Source organism: Taudactylus pleione, unplaced genomic scaffold, assembly GCF_031769625.1.
Source record: "Taudactylus pleione unplaced genomic scaffold, aTauple2 ptg000862l, whole genome shotgun sequence".
Taxonomy (NCBI): domain Eukaryota; kingdom Metazoa; phylum Chordata; class Amphibia; order Anura; family Myobatrachidae; genus Taudactylus; species Taudactylus pleione.
The window spans coordinates 3,632,692-3,657,491 of record NW_028285264.1 but is presented as its reverse complement, the minus strand read 5'-3'; the positions used below and the strand labels follow the sequence as shown (position 1 = coordinate 3,657,491).

Here is a 24,800-nt window from a genome sequence, read left to right as displayed (position 1 = left end):
TGACCATAGTGTCTTTCACTCTGCAGCCACCTCCCCCCAGCAGCAGCATGCACACAGCAGCCATAGCCCATGCCAATGCGTTCCAATGGCATTGCAGGGGCGTGCATAAATTAGCCAGTGTGTGGCCTTACACAGCCTGAGGTCTCATAGTGTGCACTGCAGTTAGCAATTTCTGAGTAAGGACAGAGCCTGTGTAAGTGTGTGTGAGGCTGCGATGGTTCTCCATGTTACCGATGGTTTCAATATTCTTCTAAACATTATGGATGTCTGTGAGGAAACTGGGCGTCCTTATGCAGTGCTGTCGCAGTTGAACTATGTGCGTACGCAGTATTGTGATCCATAGTGAATCAGGCCCTGTGATAGCTCTTAATGCTCATGTGGCAAAATATTGATAAATTCCAATTGTTTATAAAATATGAAAAAACTTGAACAGTTTTAAAGCCATTGATAAATTTCCCCCCCCCCAACAAAAGTGTCTCCTAACAATACATTGGGATTTTCTATCCAGGCATAAAGAAAAGTGACAAAAGTAAAGAAGAGACATGTGGTGACCGCAAACAGGAATCCAAAAAAATAAATAAAGGGACCAAAGGTAGCACTAAAAATAAGCCGTGTGTATGTAATGAAGCAAAGTGCCCAGGTGACCGTGATCAGGATAAGGAGAAAGACAATGAGAACGAGGACACTAGTGATCGGTGAGTCTGCGTTTGTCTATGTGTGATAACACCTATCATGGAGCACCCACACATCAGAATGGAGTCATTCGTCAGATGGGCTCAGGGCCCAATGCCCGTACTGTCATACCCCGCTATGTGACATATTACACCTGACACTGTGCAGCGCATATGTATGTAATTTCATACACCACACTTCCCAGCAGCCTCTGCTGCCATTCAGGAGTTCTGGAGCAGGTCACATGAGCAGTGTCAGATGGTCAAACATGTGACAGTTGGGGGACAGAAGCAATTGGTCAGGGCAGAACTTAGGTAACTGATCTGGAGGGTGGCACTATGCTGACAATTGGAGAGTTGGCAAGTAGGGATGGGCAGATCGAATCACTGCACCGAGTTGAGCCTCATGGCTCAACTCAGTGAAGTGTCTTGAGACACGACACGGCTCTTTAGATAGAGCAGTGCAGGGGAGCCAGCGACTCAGAGTGAGTCACTGACAGCTCCGCCCCCTACACTGCTGATCTGTGCACAGAAGTATAATCAGGACGGATCAGCAGTGTAGGGGGCGGAGCTGCCATTCTCTAGCTACCACTGACAGAGAGGCTAGGGGAGATGACAGAGAGGCTGGGGGAGGTGACAGAGAGGCTGGGGGAGGTGACAGAGGCTAGGGGAGGTAACAGAGGCTGGGGGAGGTGACAGACGCTAGGGGAGGTGACAGAGAGGCTAGGGGAGGTGACACAGAGACTAGGGGAGGTGACAGAGAAGCTAGGGGAGGTGACAAAGAGGATAGGGGAGGTGACAGAAAGGCTAGGGGAGGTGACAGAGAAGCTAGGGGAGGTGACAAAGAGGATAGGGGAGGTGACAGAGAGGCTGGGGGAGGTGACAGAGGCTGGGGGAGGTGACAGAGGCTAGGGGAGGTGACAGAGGGGCTAGGGGAGGTAACAGAGGCTGGGGGAGGTAACAGAGAGGCTAGGGGAGGTGACAGAGAGGCTAGGGGAGGTGACAAAGAGGCTAGGGGAGGTGACAAAGAGGCTAGGGGAGGTGACAAAGAGAATAGGGGAGGTGATAGAGAGGCTAGGGGAGGTGACAGAGAGGCTGGGGGAGGTGACAGAGATGCTGGGGGAGGTGACAGAGAGGCTAGGGGAGGTGACAGAGAGGCTAGGGGAGGTGACAGAGAGGCTAGGGGAGGTGACAGAGAGGATAGGGGAGGTGACAAAGAGGATAGGGGAGGTGACAGAGAGGCTAGGGGAGGTGACAGAGGCTGGGGGAGGTGACAAAGAGGATAGGGGAGGTGACAGAGAGGCTAAGGGAGGTGACAGAGAGGCTGGGGGAGGTGACAGAGAGGCTAGGGGAGGTAACAGAGGCTGGGGGAGGTAACAGAGAGGCTAGGGGAGGTGACAGAGAAGCTAGGGGAGGTGACAGAGAGGCTAGGGGAGGTGACAGAGGCTAGGGGAGGTGGGTGTCTGCACTCGCCAAACACTGAGTGACTCCAATCATTCACTCATCTGAATGATTCGAGTCAGTGTGTTGAGACACTCACTCACTAGCCTTCTCTATTGGCAAGTGTGCACAGCACAGCAAGGCATAGCACAGAGCACCACAGCAAAGGCATAGCACAGCATAGCACAGCATAGCACAGCAAGGGATAGCACAGAGCACCACAGCATAGTACAGCAAGGCATAGCATAGCACAGAGCAGCATAGCACAGCAAGGCATAGCACAGAGCACCACAGCATAGTGCAGCAAGGCATAGCACAGCATAGTACAGCAAGGCATAGCACAGCATAACACAGCAAGGCATAGCACAGCATAGCACAGCATAGCACAGAGCAGTGCAGCATAGTACAGCAAGGCATAGCACAGAGCACCACAGCATAGCACAGCAAGGCATAGCACAGCATAGCATAGAGCAGCACAGCATAACACAGCAAGGCATAACACAGAGCAGCACAGCAAGGCATAGCATACCACAGAGCAGCACAGCATAGCACAGCACAGAACAGCATAGCAAAGGTATAGCACAGAGCACCACAGCATAGTACAGCAAGGCATAGCACAGCATAACACAGCAAGGCATAGCACAGCATAGCACAGAGCAGTGCAGCATAGTACAGCAAGGCATAGCACAGCATAGCACAGAGCACCACAGCATAGCACAGCAAGGCATAGCACAGCATAGCATAGAGCAGCACAGCATAGTACAGCAAGGCATAGCACAGCATAGCACAGAGCACCACAGCATAGCACAGCAAAGCATAGCACAGCATACCACAGAGCAGCACAGCATAACACAGCAAGGCATAACACAGAGCAGCACAGCAAGGCATAGCATACCACAGAGCAGCACAGCATAGCACAGCACAGAACAGCATAGCAAAGGTATAGCACAGAGCACCACAGCATAGTACAGCAAGGCATAGCACAGCATAGCACAGAGCAGTACAGCATAGCACAGCAAGGCATAGCACAGCAAAGGCAAAGCACAGCATAGCACAGAGCACAGCAAGGCATAGCAAAGCACAGCACAGCACAGCAAAGGCATAGCACAGCGTAGCACAGAGCAGCATAGCATAGCACAGAGCAGTACAGTATAGCACAGAGTAGCATAGCACAGAGTAGCATAGCGCAGTGTAACACAGCACAGAGAAGCATAGCATAGCAAAGGCATAGTACAGTGTAGCACAGAGCAGAACAGCATAGCACAGCAAGGCAGAGCACAGAGCAGCATAGCATAGCACAGCAAAGGCATAGCACAGAGCAGTACAGCATAGCATAGCACAGAGCAGTACAGCGTAGCACAGCATAGTGTGATGCCATCAATTTTACATGTTATACTAACAACAAAGTAACTTTAAATTTCAGTATACATTAACATAAACAATTCCTATTTAAGATTCTAATGAAGATACAATAAGTTTTCCAGAAGAAATGTGCACTTTCTGGCCAGGCACCCTTGCGTTGGTGCACATATGTCTGGTTAATGGTTTGCTGGTGTATTGGTGAATGACAAGGGCTGTGGGAAGGTTCCTGCTGCTAAATATGTGGCTGTAATGGTTGCTTGCATGGTGCAAACCCAGGCTTGTTAACTTGGCCGCAGTGAGGGAAGCTGTTACCGGGTCCACATCGGCAGGAGTATGCAGTTCAGTGCCACAAGAGGCTGATACAGCGCTTTCTCCACAGTGCCGAGCCTTAGCTGTCACTCAATAGGAAAGGGGAGGCTTCAGGGCCGGCAGCAGAGCACTCCAACGGAGCTCACTGACACAGCTCTTCTGCAGCACAGTAGAGGTCTTCTGCAGCACAATAGAGGTCTTCCCAATAATTCACTCTGCACTTGGACATTAAGATATTCTTGTCTGCGTCCATATGGTCTCCTTGAATAGTGTGGTGGATAGCACCGCTTGTGGTATGGCCATTGTTGACTAGGACCCTAACCCCTTGCCTCACTTTCAACTTCTTTTGGATTCTCTTTACCTTCACTGTGTCAGTAGTTTTGCTGATAGTTACAGTGATGACCTCTGCAACATGGATGGAGTAATGATTGCGATCTGCAGCCTTGGACTGGAAAACCACCAGGACCAATTACTTTAGCTGCCCTTGCACCCTTCTCTCCATTGACTACATCAAGCTCAGCAGTTTCTCCAGTTCCAGTTCCCAGACTGTGAAGATATTTTCTTGGGTTTTTATTCTGGATGGCCGTGTAGTGCACAAATATATCTCTCTTGTTGTCATCGCGATTTATAAACCCATGACCGCGTTGCACATGGAACCATTTGACGTTGCCCAAAATTTTTCTTGAGCTGGTTTGGTCATTATAGCTTGTAACTGGTGCTACCACAGCTTTAATTTTATTCTGGACTACAGGATGAGGTTCCACATCTCTGGGCTGTCCTACTTCTAATGACCTTTGAATATCTACATTTAAAGACTCCAAATGATTGCAAGCAATTTCTATATAGCCACTGCTATTGCAATGCCTACACATAGGCTGGCCATGGTCTAAGAGGAGTCTTCTTTTTCTCTATTGGTAGTCCCATGAACAATCATTTTGCTGCCATCTGTGAAAACACCAGTCTGTCTCTTCTCGGCACAGGGCTGGTTGCTTCATGAAATTGTGCAATTCACGGTAAATATCAGTTACCCCACAGATCAGTATAGCAACTTGTTCTTTTATATCACTAGGTGGATCAGTTCTAGGTGCTTGTGCATCCCGTGCAACAACTTCTCTCAGTGTGTGAGGTCCCATGATTCCCTGCTGCACAGTCTCTGGAGGGTATTGATTTTCTAGGTACCCTGGCATCTCAAGAAAAGACATTTCATGAACCTTAAATTTCCCTTCCACTTTAATAGCAGCTTCTTTGAAGTTCAAGAATGAATTATGTGGGGTCTGTAGCTGAAGTAGCCATCACTGTGCCTTCACAATCTCACCGTGAGATCCCTCTATAAACTGAAGAATCAATACCTCATCTGTTGGATTGAAAGCCTGTAGTTCCTGAAGTACCTCCTGTAGACTGATGGCAAAGTTACGCAGAGTATCTCCTGGCTGCTCTTTTCTAGCACCTTAAGCTCAGACAATATTTTTTTAGTGTCAAATGTGGTAGTTAGTCGGTTCAGGATGAGACCATCTGTTTTTCTTTCTTCTGCCGGCCATGAAGTCAGGATCTCCACTTGCTGCTGCTCTGATAGTGGGTACAGGCAGAACATAGAACATAATACTTTAAGAGAATTTAAGAATAAAATGTGGTCTAAGTCACAAGCATCCCCAGAATCAGTGGTTAGTGAAAGGGGTGCCAAAATAGTATGGTAATGTAATCGGGTTTAATTGGGTAATCATTATAGCCCTTTGTCTCATGCTGCTGGCACCTACATCAGGCAAATCCACAATTTTTTGCTGCTCACAGGACATCTTCGTCAATTTGGATACCTAATTACTTTGAACTCTGGATTGTGTTTTTTTTGATGCCATCAATTTTACATGTTCTACTAATAACAAAGTAACTTTTAATTTCAGTATACATTAACATAAACAATTCCTATTTAATATTCTAATGAAGACACAATAAGTTTTCCAGAAGAAATGTGCACTTCCTGGCCAGGTATCCTTGCGTTGGTGCACATACTGTGTGTCTGGTTAATGGTTTGCTGGTGTATTGGTGAATGGTAAGGGAAGGTTCCTGATGCTCAATATGTTGCTGTAATGGCCACTTGCATGGTGCAAACTCGGGTTTGTTAAATTGGCTGCAGTGGGGGAAGCTGCTACCTGGTCCTCAATGGCAGGAGTATGCAGTTCAGTGCCACAATAGGCTGGTACAGCACTCTCTACACAGTGCAGAGCCTCAGCTGTCACTCATCAGGAAAGGGGAGGCTTTAGGGGCGGTGCCAGAGCTGTCTTCTAATGGAGCTCACTGACACATAGCATAGCATAGCACAGCATAGCACACTGTATCATAGCACAGCATAGCACACTGTATCATAGCATAGCACAGCATAGCACAAAGCAGCACAGCATAGCACACTGCAGTAAGGCATAGCACAGCATAGCACAACTGTGACTGGATGGAGCAGGCCATTCTTGGTGCTGAGAACTGCCCATTGGGGCCAGAGCAGGAGTGGTGCACCTAGCAGTGGAACAACAAGAGCCCTGAGGAAACCAAAATATATATCTAAGCTGTCTCCATTAGCCTGCCCACTCACTTCAGTCATAACAGCAACTGCTCATGTAGCGGAGGAGGGAACAGGCTTCCTCTCATATCAGACAGGAGGGCGGCTGTCCTGCTGTAACTCCGGTGACAGTCTCACTGCACACAAACCCCAGCCGCTGACTTCTGCTCAGTGGTGTATCTATAATCGGTGTGGGGCACACGGGCCCCCGGGTCCAGGGGGTCCCGCACTCACACCCTGCACCCACCCATATTATTTTAAACTTACCTGGCCATGGTCCCACGTTGGGTGTCAGCGCTGCTCAGAACACCAGAAAAATGGCCGCCACGGTTGTTCCAGTTCTCTGCGCAAGTGCAGTAGTTTCTGGGCACACTCTAGTGCCCGGAGTTACTAATGCTCTGGTGGCTGGCCTCCCATGTCAGTCGGCTACTGGCCACCGGGGAGAGATGAGGGGGCCCCACATGGGGAGTGCACACGGGCCCCCTCCTCTCTTAAGATGCAATACAGGAAACCGGGTGCTGTGGTCTAAAAAGAGTGAAATCTATAAGCAGCTACACCTAAGGGGTGGCTAGCCCCTAATAGAAAAGATGAATTGAAAAGAAGGGAGCGCTAATAGAAGTCATAAAACATTTAATAACAATTCATGGGGATAAAAGTAAAAATCACATATAGGAAAACATAGCATAGCACAGTATATATATTGCACATATGTACAGATATGAGCTGGTTCTATATAATTAGGTGAATGAGAACAGCAGCAATGTTACCATATGAATAATGTCCATAGTTAGGAGGTATTAAGGACCTCATTCAGAGCCGGTCGCACAAAGCGTGCGGTCGGTCTGAATGAGGGGAGGACCTCTTGAATTTTCAAGATGTCCTCCTTTGCAGTGGTAAGGCTGTGGGTTAGCCTATGGTGATGGTCGCGACCATCGGGACTTACGACGAGGCCGTAGGGTAGGGTCTCCCTTGTCGTAAGCCCCGGAGAGCTTTCGGCTCTGTCTGAGCCGGAAGCTCTCCACTGACATCACTATCAGTGGGGCCGCCCCCAAATGGTAGGCATTCCCATGGGAATGCCCCCGTATGGGCTGCCACCCCCCGGCCCGCCTTCCAAGCGGGGCGAGCTGTCAATCAACATCAACAGCTCACCCCCTTTGGATCGAGACCAGCTACGACCGGCGCTGTCGGTCATAGCGGGTCTCACGCATGCGCACAAAGGAGCCGGCTCCCTCGTGCGCATGCGCACTAGACAAACATCGAGGCGGGCGTGCGGTTGTAGACCATACGGCCGCCTCTGAATAAAGCCACACATTACACGTTATTCGCTTTGATTCAATTTTTAGATATATGTTAATTTAATATAAATTGTTTAAACCTATCTGTGCATACACTTTATACTATTCTAATCATTATTGTCTGTTTCTACTTTAAGAAATATTGATTAAGGGCACTGTTTTCCAATTATTATCTATTTATTCAGCAATGTCAGAATAAATCCCATTTTCATTATCCTATATGAGTAACAACAGAGATCACACCTGCTACCTAATTTTGTCTAATTAATAAGAGTATAATTAAGTCTGTGTGAGAAGTAGGAAACAATACCTCTGAGGAAACTGCCAGACTACCACAGGCAGAGAAACGCGTTAGAGTATCATATATTCTCACCACCCATTGTCTATTACACTACAGGACTGCTCAGACCCCCACGAGCTGTTTTTGTCCAGCCCGACTGGTTTTTCAACTAGCCGCTACTTCCCCCGAATCAAGGGGCTGCTCAGACCTTCATGAGCCATCTTTACCCAGCCAGACCGGCTTTTCCGTCAGCTGCTGCATCCCCTGCACCAAGGGTGAGCTGCCTTGCATCGGCTTCACCCGTCCTGCTCACGGTGTGACCAGGGAGAGCGAGGACTGCATTTCACGCTCCAGTACATACGGACCAGCTCAGGCTGAGCATTACCCTTTTACCACTATCTTCCTTCCTTAAGGCCACCTCAGAGCGGCATTCCGGACACTGCCTGCCACGAGAGGACAGGACTAGAAGGAACACTGTCTGATTAACATCGAGACCGGTCCAGTCACTTTCATCCATCAGCTTAATACTGGATTTAACATCCATTCATATTCCAGTCATCATACCCATCTGGGTTAACCCTCCTCAACGTTTTTATACATTGTGACACATTTTTTCACTACAGTGCAAGAACACTAGTCAGGATAGCACTGGTTCATAGAATTTTCACTACCAACCACTATTTTCTGGAAATGGAATCATCCTTTTTTATATGATTGGACATTCATGATCTCATATAGGTCACTTACAACAGCACTTAATACCTCCTAACCACGGACATTATTCATATGGTAACATTGCTGCTGTTCTCATTCACCTAATTATATAGAACTAGCTCATATCTGTACATATGTGCAATATATATATACATTTTATGTTTTCCTATATGTGATTTTTACTTTTATCCCCATGAATTGTTATTAAATGTTTTATGACTTCTATTAGCGCTCCCTTCTTTTCTATTCATCTCTTAAGATTCCCCTGCTTCTGCTATTATATAGACAGTGAGGTAAAGGAGGGAGATATCTTCATATCTCACAATTCATATATTATGGTGACAGTCAGCGTTACAGCAGCAATACTGAGTACTAAACTTACAGCTTCTTATGAGAAAGGGACTCTGAATAGAGGAAAGTGTAAGGACTAGCTATATGAACACTATATACTGTTAGCTGGTATTTATACAAAGCTGACTCATTATAAGGGGTGTATTTACTAAGAATCATGTCTGGCCGAGTTAGTATTCCCGTGAGAGTTTCCCCTAAATTTCAATCACGGAGATTTACTAAAGGAAAATACGGGTGTAAGATCAAAATTCTATCCACAAAACACGACTGAACACACAAATAGACGTCAATATACCATCGGCCAAACTCGCAAGTACTTTCCATAGACAGGAACAGAACACAGGGATTTACCAAGAATCATGGGCCTGATTCAGAGCCGTTCGCTATTTGTGGTCGTTCGTTCAAAAACAAGGGGTGGCTATTCAAATGATCAGTTCGCAAATTGCAGTCTGTTCCCACCTCTAAGTCTGAACGAGCGAGCAAAACATACGCTCGTTTATTTGATAAAAACGCCCCCTGGCCGCACGCACCATACGTCATGTCCGCTATTTATTAGATTAATCGAGTACATCGTACAGCGTATGAACTGCTCGCTATTCTTGCGGTTGGTGTTTTCAACCGCTATTTTGAGAGCAGTTCTGAGTTAAAAAAAACCAAGTGACGTGGTCAATGACGCTGCTGTATTAATTATGCACTCCCTTAAAACGCCCGTTTTGACCTTTAAGCACGCCTGCGTTCGGATCTCCACTCCCCGTTTTCAAGCACCTTCCCCTGTTACCACCCACATACGCCTCATTCTGTCACTCAAAATAGCAGGCCCTCGCTATATTGCGTACCAACGATTTTCGGCCGCACTGACTGGTTCGCGCATGCGTACTAAAAACCGTACGCATGCGCAGATGTGCGAACATCGCTCGGAACGAGCGTACTGCCGCTAGCGAGTGGCTCTGAATGAGGGCCCATGTCTGCAAACATGATCGTACATGGAGCAGACGCAAGACAAAATAGAAGTTAGAAATAGTCCCCCTCCTCAGCAACAGTGTGGTCTGCACTGCGCAGATCAGTATGATCTGTGCTGCTTCTGTGTCTACTACCATAATAAAAAGGATAAGTTGAAAAAACAAAACGGCTTTGGGCCCCCCACCCAAATGCATAACCAGACCTAGACCTCTGAGCCCAGTCTGTTAGAGAAAAATTAGGAGAAAAACTGGTATGGTGTTTTCCAGACCATACACAGTGTCAAACAGACACGCACATAGTCACACAGACACGCACATAGTCACACAGAGACGCACATTGGCCCTCATTCAGAGCCACTCGCTAGCGGCAGTACGCTCGTTCCGAGCGATGTTCGCACATCTGCGCATGCGTACGGATTGTTATACGCATGCGCGAACCAGTCAGTGCGGCCGAAATTCATGTGCTCGCAAAATAGCGAATGCCTGATAATTTGAGTGACAGGATGAGGCGTATGTGGGTGGTAACAGGGGAAGGTGCTTGAAAACGGGGAGTGGAAATCAGAACGCAGGCGTGCTTAAAGGTCAAAACGGGCGTTTTATTGGTGTGCATATTTAAAACAGCAGCGTCATTGACCACATCACTGGGTTTTTTTTAAGCCGGAACTGTTTGCAAAATTGTGGTAGCAAAAACCAACCACAAGAATAGCGAGCAGTTCATACGCTGGTCGATGTACTCGATTAATCTAATAAATAGCGGACATGACGTATGGTGCGAGCGGCCAGGGGGCGTTTTTAACAAATAAACGAGCGTATGTTTTGCTCGCTCATTCAGACTTAGAGGCGTGAACAGACTGCAATTTGCGAACGGATCATTTGAATAGCCACCCCTTATTTTTGAACGAACGACCGCAAATAGCGAACGGCTCTGAATCAGGCCCATAGTCACACAGACACGCACATAGTCACACAGAAACGCACATAGTCACACAGACAACACACATAGGCCCTCATTCAGAGGCGGTCGGAGGATGCAAGCGGTCGCTCAGAAACTTGGCGGCCGCTTGCATCCTGACCGGCCGCCTCTGTTTCGGTCGTTAGGCTGTGGGTTAACACCCACAGCTCTAACGACCGCTAGGGTGATGGTCGCTATGGTCTTTGACCATCGTGACCATCGGGGCTTACGACGAGACCTAGGGTAGGGTCTCACTTGTCGTAAGCCCCAGAGAGCTTCTGGCTCTGTCAGAGCCGGAAGCTCTCCACTGACAGCACTAGTGATGTCAGTGGGGCCTCCCCCAAATGGCAGGCGTTCCCATGGGAACACCTCCGTTTGGTCTGCCACCACCCCGGCCCACCTTCCAAACGGGGCGAGCTGTCAATCAACATCGACATTTCGCCACCCTTTGGAAAGAGACCAGCTACGACCGGCGCTGTCAGTCGTAGCAGGTCTCACGCATGCGCACGAAGGAGCCAGCTCCCTCGTGCGCATGCGCACTAGACAAACATCGAGGTGGCCGTGCGGTCGTAGACCTTACGGCCACCTCTGAATAAAGCCCATAGTCACACAGACAACACACATAGTCACACAGACAACACACAGTCACACAGACACGCACATAGTCACACAGACAACACACATAGTCACACAGACAACACACAGTCACACAGACAACACACATAGTCACATAGACACACACAGAGGCCCTGATTCAGAGCCGGACGCTCTGACAGAGCGCTCGCTCTGAATCAGGGCCAGCCTTCTTGTTTTTTAGAGCGGCCTCCTGGCCGCTCGCATAGCTGTATGTGACCACCCACAGCTATAGCGAGCAGCCAGGAAAATGGTCGCGATGTTCAAGACCATCGCGACCATCAGGCTTGCGACGAGACCCTTGTGGTAGGGTCTCGTTGCCGCAAGCCCTAGAGAGATTTCGGCTCTTACAGAGCCGAAATCTCTCCCACTGACAATCAACAGTTTTCCCATTGCTATCCGGGTCTCGTGCATGCGCACGACGGAGCCGGCTCCATCGTGCGCATGCGCACTGGGCCACCATCGACCCACTTGCGAGCGCATAGCAATCGTGAGCGGGTCTGAATCAGGCCCAGAGTCACACAGACACGCACAGAGTCACACAGACATGCACAGAGTCACACAGACACGCACAGAGTCACACAGACACGCACAGAGTCGCACAGACACGCACAGACATGCACAGAGTCACACAGACACGCACAGTAACAGAGTCACACAGACATGCGCAGAGTCACACAGACATGCGCAGAGTCACACAGACATGCGCAGAGTCACACAGACATGCGCAGAGTCACACAGACATGCACAGAGTCACACAGACCATGCCCATAGTCACACAGACCATGCACATAGTCACACAGACCATGCACATAGTCACACAGACCATGCACATAGTCACACAGACCATGCACATAGTCACACAGACCATGCACATAGTCACACAGACCATGCACATAGTCACACAGACCATGCACATAGTCACACAGACCATGCGCAGAATCACACAGACCATGCGCAGAATCACACAGACCATGCGCAGAATCACACAGACCATGCGCAGAATCACACAGACCATGCGCAGAGTCACACAGACCATGCGCAGAGTCACACAGACCATGCGCAGAGTCACACAGACCATGCCCAGAGTCACACAGACCATGCCCAGAGTCACACAGACCATGCCCAGAGTCACACAGACCATGCCCAGAGTTACACAGACATGCACAGAAAAACTGGTATGGTGTTTTCCAGACCATACACAGTGTCACAGATACATGCACAGAGTCACACAGACCACACACATAGTCACACAGACAACACACATAGGACCTCATTCTGAGTCGGTCGTTGTGGCCGCACGGTCGTACTGGAAAAGGGGCCGGATATGCAAATGATGTACACGCATGTTGCGTCCCTAAGGTCGGATCGTTAGCTGGCCGACCAAGGGGAGGATGCGGTCAGATCGCTAAAAAAACGCCCCCATCTCGTACGCATTACACATCATCTCCGGCCATATAAGGATTAATCGCGAGCATCGGAAACCATCGGATCTGGTCATAGAGCTAAAGGTTGGCCATACCCTCTCTTTGGGCTCTATTTACTACAATCCGCATATTGAATGCGGATTGTAGTGTGATATTACAGAGTGAATTCGCATTGCGAATTCAGGCAATATCACAGGGATTTACTATAAATCCCTTGCAGGGACAGAGCTTGCGATAAAGCTCTGTCCCTGCGGATCCCATCTGCACTCTAGTCGCGGTATTTTCAGAAAAAATACCGCGACTAAGAGGCCGCGCATGCGCCGACCCATCGTCGCTGCTACCACCCCACCGACGCTAAGTCCTGCCCCCGGCGATGAGGTCCATAGTCACATAGACACCCACAGAGTCACACAGAGAAACACAGAAACACACAGACATGCAAAGAGTCACGCATATTTTTCATGAAAAGTACTTCAGAGTTTTCTCATGGTGAGTTGATTCGAGTGGAATATAGTTAATACACTGGCGGATGCAGAGCCGTAACTAGAGAGAGCATTGGGCCACCCCATTTTTTAAATAGGGACATATTATAGTGCACCTGAAAAAGACCCATGGCTTCATGGGGAAGGGCCAGGGAAGACATAGGAGAGGCCAGGAGATGCTGGGGATAAATAGGGATATAATATAGTGCACCTGAGAGAGGGCCATGGCCTCATGTGGAAGGACCTGTGAAGAGATAGGGGAGGCCAGGAGATGCTGGGGATAAATAGGGACATAATATAGTGCACCTGAGAGAGGGCCATGGCTTCATGGGGAAGGGCCAGGGAAGAGATAGGAGAGGCCAGGAGATGCTGGGGATAAATAGGGATATAATATGGTGCACCTGAGAGAGGGCCATGCCTTCATGGGGAAGGGCCAGGGAAGAGATAATGGAGGCTAGGAGATGCTGGGGATAAATAGGGACAAAATATAGTGCACCTGAGAGAGGGCCATGGCCTCATGGGGAAGGGCCAGGGAAGAGATAGGGGAGGCCAGGAGATGCTGGGGATAAATAGGGACATAATATAGTGCACCTGAGAGAGGGCCATGGCCTCATGGGGAAGGGCCAGGGAAGAGATAGGAGAGGCCAGGAGATGCTGGGGATAAATAGGGACATAATATAGTGCACCTGAGAGAGGGCCATGGCCTCATGGGGAAGGGCCAGGGAAGAGATAGGGGAGACCAGGAGATGTTGGGGATAAATAGGGACATAATATAGTGCACCTGAGAGAGGGCCATGGCCTCATGGGGAAGGGCCAGGGAAGAGATAGGGGAGGCCAGGAGATGCTGGGGATAAATACGGACAGAGGGCCATGGCCTCATGGGAAGGGCCAGGGAAGATATAGGGGAGGCCAGGAGATGCTGGGGATAAATAGGGACATAATACAGTGCACCTGAGAGAGGGCCATGGCCTCATGGGGAAGGGCCAAGGAAGAGATAGGGGAAGCCAGGAGATGCTGGGGATAAATAGGGACATAATATAGTGCACCTGAGAGAGGGCCATGGCCTCATGGGGAAGGGCCAGGGAAGAGATAGGGGAGGCCAGGAGATGCTGGGGATAAATAGGGACATAATATAGTGCACCTGAGAGAGGGCCATGGCCTCATGGGGAAGGGCCAGGGAAGAGATAGGGGAGACCAGGAGATGTTGGGGATAAATAGGGACATAATATAGTGCACCTGAGAGAGGGCCATGGCCTCATGGGGAAGGGCCAGGGAAGAGATAGGGGAGGCCAGGAGATGCTGGGGATAAATAGGGACAGAGGGCCATGGCCTCATGGGAAGGGCCAGGGAAGATATAGGGGAGGCCAGGAGATGCTGGGGATAAATAGGGACATAATACAGTGCACCTGAGAGAGGGCCATGGCCTCATGGGGAAGGGCCAAGGAAGAGATAGGGGAAGCCAGGAGATGCTGGGGATAAATAGGGACTTAATATAGTGCACCTGAGAGAGGGCCATGGCCTCATGGGGAAGGGCCAGGGAAGAGATAGGGGAGGCCAGGAGATGCTGGGGATAAATAGGGACATAATATAGTGCACCGGAGAGAGGGCCATGGCTTCATGGGGAAGGGCCAGGGAAGAGATAGGAGAGGCCAGGAGATGCTGGGGATAAATAGGGATATAATATAGTGCACCTGAGAGAGGGCCATGGCCTCATGTGGAAGGACCTGTGAAGAGATAGGGGAGGCCAGGAGATGCTGGGGATAAATAGGGACATAATATAGTGCACCTGAGCGAGGGCCATGGCTTCATGGGGAAGGGCCAGGGAAGAGATAGGAGAGGCCAGGAGATGCTGGGGATAAATAGGGATATAATATGGTGCACCTGAGAGAGGGCCATGCCTTCATGGGGAAGGGCCAGGGAAGAGATAATGGAGGCTAGGAGATGCTGGGGATAAATAGGGACAAAATATAGTGCACCTGAGAGAGGGCCATGGCCTCATGGGGAAGGGCCAGGGAAGAGATAGGAGAGGCCAGGAGATGCTGGGGATAAATAGGGACATAATATAGTCCACCTGAGAGAGGGCCATGGCCTCATGGGGAAGGGCCAGGGAAGAGATAGGGGAGGCCAGGCGATGTTGGGGATAAATAGGGACATAATATAGTGCACCTGAGAGAGGGCCATGGCCTCATGGGGAAGGGCCAGGGAAGAGATAGGGGAGGCCAGGAGATGCTGGGGATAAATAGGGACAGAGGGCCATGGCCTCATGGGAAGGGCCAGGGAAGATATAGGGGAGGCCAGGAGATGCTGGGGATAAATAGGGACATAATACAGTGCACCTGAGAGAGGGCCATGGCCTCATGGGGAAGGGCCAAGGAAGAGATAGGGGAAGCCAGGAGATGCTGGGGATAAATAGGGACTTAATATAGTGCACCTGAGAGAGGGCCATGGCCTCATGGGGAAGGGCCAGGGAAGAGATAGGGGAGGCCAGGAGATGCTGGGGATAAATAGGGACATAATATAGTGCACCGGAGAGAGGGCCATGGCTTCATGGGGAAGGGCCAGGGAAGAGATAGGAGAGGCCAGGAGATGCTGGGGATAAATAGGGATATAATATAGTGCACCTGAGAGAGGGCCATGGCCTCATGTGGAAGGACCTGTGAAGAGATAGGGGAGGCCAGGAGATGCTGGGGATAAATAGGGACATAATATAGTGCACCTGAGCGAGGGCCATGGCTTCATGGGGAAGGGCCAGGGAAGAGATAGGAGAGGCCAGGAGATGCTGGGGATAAATAGGGATATAATATGGTGCACCTGAGAGAGGGCCATGCCTTCATGGGGAAGGGCCAGGGAAGAGATAATGGAGGCTAGGAGATGCTGGGGATAAATAGGGACAAAATATAGTGCACCTGAGAGAGGGCCATGGCCTCATGGGGAAGGGCCAGGGAAGAGATAGGAGAGGCCAGGAGATGCTGGGGATAAATAGGGACATAATATAGTCCACCTGAGAGAGGGCCATGGCCTCATGGGGAAGGGCCAGGGAAGAGATAGGGGAGGCCAGGCGATGCTGGGGATAAATAGGGACATAATATAGTGCACCTGAGAGAGGGCCATGGCCTCATGGGGAAGGGCCAGGGAAGAGATAGGGGAGACCAGGAGATGCTGGGGATAAATAGGGACATAATATAGTGCACCTGAGAGAGGGCCATGGCCTCATGGGGAAGGGCCCGGGAAGAGATAGGGGAGGCCAGGAGATGCTGGGGATAAATAGGGACATAATATAGTATACCTGAGAGAGGGCCATGGCCTCATGGGAAGGGCCAGGGAAGAGATAGGGGAGGCCAGGAGATGCTGGGGATAAATAGGGACATAATATACTGCACCTGAGAGAGGGCCATGGCCTCATGGGGAAGGGCCAGGGAAGAGATGGGGGGGCCAGGAGATGCTGGGGATAAATAGGGACATAATATAGTGCACCTGAGAGAGGGCAATGGCCTCATGGGGAAGGGCCAGGGAAGAGATAGCGGATGCCAGGAGATGCTTGGGATAAATAGGGATATAATATAGTGCACCTGAGAGAGGGCCATGGCCTCATGGGGAAGGGCCAGGGAAGAGATAGCGGAGGCCAGGAGATGCTGGGGATAAATAGGGATATTATATAGTGCACCGGAGAGAGGGCCATGGCCTAATGGGGAAGGGCCTGTGAAGAGATAGGAGAGGCCAGGAGATGCTGGTGATAAATAGGGATATAATATAGTGCACCTGAGAGAGGGCCATGGCTTCATGGGGAAGGGCCAGGGAAGAGATAGGAGAGGCCAGGAGATGCTGGGGATAAATAGGGATATAATATAGTGCACCTGAGAGAGGGCCATGGCCTCATGGGGAAGGGCCAGGAAAGAGATAGTGGAGGCCTGGAGATGCTGGGGATAAATAGGGACATAATATAGTGCACCAGAGAGAGGGCCATGGCCTCATGGGGAAGGGCCAGGGAAGAGATAGGGGAGGCCAGGCGATGCTTGGGATAAATATGGACATAATATAGTGCACCTGAGAGAGGGCCATGGCTTCATGGGGAAGGGCCAGGGAAGAGATAGGAGAGGCCAGGAGATGCTTGGGATAAATAGGGATATAATATAGTGCACCTGAGAGAGGGCCGTGCCTTCATGGGGAAGGGCCAGGGAAGAGATAGGGGCGGCCAGGAGATGCTGGGGATAAATAGGGACATAATATAGTGCACCTGAGAGAGGGTCATGGCCTCATGGGGAATGGCCAGGGAAGAGATAGGAGAGGCCAGGAGATGCTGGGGATAAATAGGGACATAATATAGTGCACCAGAGAGAGGGCCATGGCCTCATGGGGAAGGGCCAGGGAAGAGATAGGGGAGGCCAGGCGATGCTTGGGATAAATATGGACATAATATAGTGCACCTGAGAGAGGGCAATGGCCTCATGTGGAAGGGCCAGGGAAGAGATAGGGGAGGCCAGGAGATGCTGGGGATAAATAGGGACATAATATAGTATACCTGAGAGAGGGCCATGGCCTCATGGGAAGGGCCAGGGAAGAGATAGGGGAGGCCAAGAGATGCTGGGGATAAATAGGGACATAATATACTGCACCTGAGAGAGGGCCATGGCCTCATGGGGAAGGGCCAGGAAAGAGATAGGGGAGGTCAGGAGATGCTGGGGATGAAATAAGAGGAAACTACAATTAAGAATGCTACTAAACTGGAAAACTGACAGATCCAAACAGCACCCTCTGCCCTGCGGTGCCGTGTCATGGCACAGGTCGCACTACCCTAGTTACGGCCCTGGAAAGATGCAATGCCACTGTTCTAAATCCTGACACTACCTGCCCGACACGGGACTTAAGATATTCATCAAAATATCGACGCCTATCTCAAATCCGATGCCAGAAGATCAACCCCCGCCATCCCAATCATCATGTGCCGGGTAAGTATAACACTTAGCCCAGGGATGGGGGGGTTAGGTTTAGGGACCCCCGGGGGGACTTAGGGTTAGGCATCACCCCCCGTAGTTAGGTTTAGGCTGCGGGAAGGGGGCTTAAGTTTAGGCACAAGTTGGGAGGTTAGAGTTAGGCACCCCGAAGGGAGGGTTGGGGTTATGGGGGAGAGGGGAGGGTTAGGATACTTACCACTGGGCATTGGGATCTCCTACTGTCGGCCTTCCACTGTCAGGATTTGATCCAGCGGCTGTTGAGCCATCGGTATTTCATTACCATTCGGAGTTTGCAATCTTACCCGTTTTTCAGTGAAAAATTAAAACACTCTGCCACACTCACCCGAGTTTGTCTTTAGTAAATTTGCAAGATGAAAAACATGCCTAAACTCACCCGAAATTGCAATCTCAACCAAACTCGATTCTTAGTAAATTTGGGGGTCATTCAGACCCGTTCGCGAGCAAAGGACACTCGCAAACGTGTCGATGTTCCCCCACTGCACATGCGCACGATGGAGGGAGCCAAGCTGTCACTCCGGGGCTCGCACCAAAGGGTGCGTGCTGTCGATGTTGATTGACAGCACGCCCCCTTTCGTGGGCGTGCCGGGGGCGTGCCTGCCAGACGGAGGCGCTCCCATGGGAATTCCTACCGTCTGGAGCCGGCCCCACTGACATCACTAGTGATGTAAGTGGGAGTGATTTTGGCTCTGATAGAGCCAAAATCACTCCTGGGCTTGCGGCAGCGAGACCCTACCGCAGGGTCTCCGTCGCAAGCCCGATGGTCGCGATGATCAAGACCATCGCGACCATCATCATGGACGCTCGCATATGCTGTGAGTGGTCTCCATTTTCAGGGAGGAGGACCCTGATTCAGAGCGAGCGCTCTTGTCAGAGTGTTCAGCTCTGAATCAGGCCCTTTATCCCTACAGTATGTGTCCAAAGTCAGAGGCAGAAATAGAGGAAATTAAGAAAGAATCATTGGAATGCTAATGTAGGTGTTGGCACATATCCACACATCATGCAGTGAGTCGTGTTAGCCATTTTGCAAACAACCATGGAAGGGAACACTAAAACACTATACTATAACACTATACTATAACACTATACTATAACTCTACACTATAACTCTATACTATAACACTATACTATAACTCTACACTATAACTCTACACTATAACACTATACTATAACACTATACTATAACACTATACTATAACACTATACTATAACTCTACACTATAACTCTATACTATAACACTATACTATAACTCTACACTATAACTCTACACTATAACACTATACTATAACACTATACTATAACTCTACACTATAACACTACACTATAACACTACACTATAACTCTATACTATAACACTATACTATAACACTATACTATAACTCTACACTATAACTCTATACTATAACACTATACTATAACACTATACTATAACTCTACACTATAACACTACACTATAACACTACACTATAACTCTATACTATAACACTATACTATAACACTATACTATAACTCTACACTATAACTCTACACTATAACACTATACTATAACTCTACACTATAACACTACACTATAACTCTACACTATAACTCTACACTATAACACTACACTATAACACTATACTATAACACTACACTATAACACTACACTATAACACTACACTATAACACTATACTATAACACTACACTATAACACTATACTATAACACTACACTATAACACTACACTATAACACTACACTATAACACTATACTATAAATGTATTATTAGATACCTGAAGGGTACTAGCTCTTTAAAACCCAATTTTTCAAAAGCTGAAAGTCTGGAGTTACATATGTGATGAGAAGTGATGAGGATGATGTTTCCCAGTGGCAAACGCAGGATTTTAGAAGGGGGGTTTCCAATACTTGGTTACAAAACCAATATCAAAAAATCTAACCACATACAGGCAGCGCTCCTCAGGTACTCAATAATCCAAGCTTGTTAATCTATTACTGTGCAACATTTCAGATGAATTTATTACATATTTTGGCAAAGCCTTCATGAAATATGTAATAATTGCATCTGAATCGTTGCACAGTAATAGATTAACAAGTTTGGATTATTGAGTACCTGAGGAGCGCTGCCTGTATGTGATTGTATGATCAAGACTGAGCAGTCTGCACCCCGGCTGTTGAATGTTATTTGGAGTGTCGGTCTACTTGACTATATTTATGTGGAGCTTTTCAGCTCCTCGAAGAAATAAAAAAGACAGCACCGCAAACATACACAGTGACATATACACGCACACACTGACAAAGCCTAAATTCACACACTCACACACGCACTCACTGCACTGACAAAGCCTACACACACACCTAACACTACACACCCACACTGACAAAGCCAACACACACATACACACTGACACACTCACTGCACTGACAAAGCCAACACACACACCTAACACTACACACCCACACTGACAAAGCCAACACACACACATACACACTGACACACACTCACTGCACTGACAAAGCCAACACACTGACAGACACACAAACTGCACTGACAAACACATACACAGACTGACAAAGGCTAGACACACACACACTGCACTGTCAAAGCCTATACACACAGACTGACAAAGCCTATACACACACACACACTTATACACACACACACACACTGACAAAGCATAGAGTCAGACACACACACACACTGACAAAGCATAGAGTCACACACACACACACACTGACAAAGCCTAGAGTCACACCACACACTGACAGAGCCTAGAGTCACACACACACACACAGACACAAAGCCTAGAGTCACACATACACACTGACAAAGCCTAGAGTCAAACACACACACACACACACACACACTGACAAAGCATAGCGTCACACACACACTGACAAGGCCTAGAGTCACACACACACTGACAAAGCCTACACATACACTGACAAAGCCTAGAGTCACACAAACACACACACACACACACTGACAAAGCATAGAGTCACACACACACACACTTACAAAGCCTAGAGTCACACACATACACACTGACAAAGCCTAGAGTCACACACAAACACACTGACAAAGTCTAGAGTCACACACACACACTGACAAAGCCTAGAGTCACACACATACACACTGACAAAGCCTAGAGTCACACACAAACACACTGACAAAGTCTAGAGTCACACATACACACTGACAAAGCCTAGAGTCACACACATACACACTGACAAAGCCTAGAGTCACACACAAACACACTGACAAAGTCTAGAGTCACACAAACACACTGACAAAGTCTAGAGTCACACATACACACTGACAAAGCCTAGAGTCACACACACACTGACAAAGCATAGAGTCACACACACACTGACAAAGCATAGAGTCACACACACACACACACACACACTTACAAAGCCTAGAGTCACACAAATACACACTGACAAAGCCTAGAGTCACACACATACACACTGACAAAGCCTAGAGTCACACACACACACACTAACAAAGCCTAGAGTCACACACACACTGACAAAGCCTAGAGTCACACACACTCACTGACAAAGCCTAGAGTCACACACACACACACTGACAAAGCCTAGAGTCACACACACACACACACACACACACACACACACACACACACTAACAAAGCCTAGAGTCACACACACACTGACAAAGCCTAGAGTCACACACACACACTGACAAAGCCTAGAGTCACACACACACACTGACAAAGCCTAGAGTCACACACACACACTGACAAAGCATAGTCACACACATACACACTGACAAAGCATAGAGTCACACACACACACACACTGACAAAGCCTAGAGTCACACAGACACTGACAAAGCCTAGAGTCACACACATACACACTGACAAAGCATAGAGTCACATAAACACACACTAACAAAGCCTAGAGTCACACACACACTGACAAAGCCTAGAGTCACACATACACACTGACAAAGCCTAGAGTCAAACACACACACACACACACACACACTGACAAAGCATAGCGTCACACACACACTGACAAGGCCTAGAGTCACACACACACACTGACAAAGCCTACACATACACTGACAAAGCCTAGAGTCACACACACACACACACACACACACTGACAAAGCATAGAGTCACACACACACACACACACACACTGACAAAGCATAGAGTCACACACACACACACTTACAAAGCCTAGAGTCACACACATACACACTGACAAAGCCTAGAGTCACACACAAACACACTGACAAAGTCTAGAGTCACACACACACACACACACACACTGACAAAGCATAGAGTCACACACAAACACACTTACAAAGCCTAGAGTCACACACATACACACTGACAAAGCCTAGAGTCACACACACACTGACAAAGCCTTGAGTCACACACACACACTAACAAAGCCTAGAGTCACACACACACTGACAAAGCCTAGAGGCACACACACACACTGACAAAGCCTAGAGTCACACACAAACACACTGACAAAGCCTAGAGTCACACACAAACACACTGACAAAGTCTAGAGTCACACACACACACTTACAAAGCCTAGAGTCACACACATACACACTGACAAAGCCTAGAGTCACACACACACTGACAAAGCCTTGAGTCACACACACACACACTAACAAAGCCTAGAGTCACACACACACTGACAAAGCCTAGAGGCACACACACACACTGACAAAGCCTAGAGTCACACACACACACTGACAAAGCCTAGAGTCACACACACACACACTGACAAAGCTTAGAGTCACACACACACACACACACACACACTGACAAAGCCTAGAGTCACACAGACACTGACAAAGCCTAGAGTCACACATACACACTGCCAAAGCCTAGAGTCACACACACACTGACAAAGCCTAGAGTCACACACACACTGACAAAGCCTAGAGTCACACATACACACTGACAAAGCCTAGAGTCACACACACACTGACAAAGCCTAGAGTCACACACACACTGACAAAGCCTAGAGTCACACACACACTGACAAAGCCTAGAGTCACACACACACTGACAAAGCCGGCGCACACACACTGAAATACACACTGACACAAACACACCTCTCACTTGACACAAATTCAGCCTTATAAATACAGCGCTGGCATGGCTTATTAAAGATCACCCTCCCCCCACATGTAATAGATTACACCCTCCTGCGGCTCTGGGAGAGAGCACCGGTCACTGAGGAGGATCCGACACACGAGCTCTCAGCCTCCCACAATGTGGTGCCCATAGGAATTTAGAGCTGCCCGGGAGGAGCTGCACTACTGCTGCATCTCCCCCTACAGGCAGCTCAGCCAGGAACAGCTGCCGACTCACTCTGATCTCTTCACAAAAAAGAAAAATATTGCTAAGCTGTGCTGCGCTGCAATGTAGTGGTGGGCAGGGGGGGTTTCTAGGTACTCGGAAACCCCCCCTGCGTGCGCGTATGATGTTTCCCTACACTGGATACCAGTCTGCACTAGTGGACGCAGCCATCAGCTGGGAGAGCAGAAAACAGCCTATCGTATTGTCTACAAGCAAAGCTGAGTGCATGACACTCACAGAAACAGCCAAAGAGGCGATGTGGCTGGAGGAGATGTCTCAGATGTGATGTGATGTAATAAATTTGCACAAAATCACAATTCTATATATAAATATTTGAAGGGATATAAGAAATGTATCACATGCAGGAACAGAACTTGCAGGAAAGCTCCGTCCATGCGAATCCTCTCCCTGCACTTCTCAGGGCATTTTTCACAAAAAGTACCCTGAGACTGTGCCTGTGCCGCCAGGGACCCTCACCCCTCTCCACAACCTTCCTCCATGAACACCCCCCACATCCTCCACCCTTCCCTGCAATCCCACCTTAGCTAACACTTACCTGCATGATGATTGTTGATCTTCTCCGTGACCCCAGTCAGCTGGTCTGCGCTGTGAACCGACATCTCCATTTACAGGAAAGCAGCTGACTGGGGACACGGACCAGTAGCCCAGGGACCAGCTGGCTGCAGTCACCGAGGAGCTCACTGATCACCAGCCCCTGTTGCAGGTAAGTGTTATTCATTTTTTGTTGTAATATTTCCTTGTGATCTATATCTATCAGACTCACAGGAGCCGGCTCAGCGCTCTGCTTTCCCTGCATAACGCCATCTCCAGGTAGCGTTATTATCGCAGGGCTACTCCCAGTGTTTTTTTCACAATTTCTGTTAGTAAATCTGAATCAGATCGAATTTCCCATTATCAGTACGAGAAAGGCAATTTGCTTACTAAAGAATGTGAATTTAAGGTCTTGGAGTAGTTTTTTTTATGAAAACTGCTCCAAAAGCATTTAAGTGATACTAAAATAATGAGAAGAGGGTGTGAAAACACCTCTTTTCACA

At 48.7% G+C, this 24,800-nt stretch overlaps 1 protein-coding gene across 1 annotated transcript in view; it reads left to right on the top strand.

The window, feature by feature from the left end:
* The first annotated feature begins 259 nt into the window (after positions 1-259).
* LOC148474249 (uncharacterized) overlaps positions 260-24,800 on the top strand; it is a 137,499-nt gene continuing 112,958 nt past the window's right edge. The window contains exons 1-2 of the mRNA XM_088458898.1: positions 260-269; positions 509-695. Coding sequence (XP_088315024.1) covers positions 260-269; positions 509-695 — 197 coding nt within the window. The remainder of the gene's footprint in view (positions 270-508; positions 696-24,800) is intronic.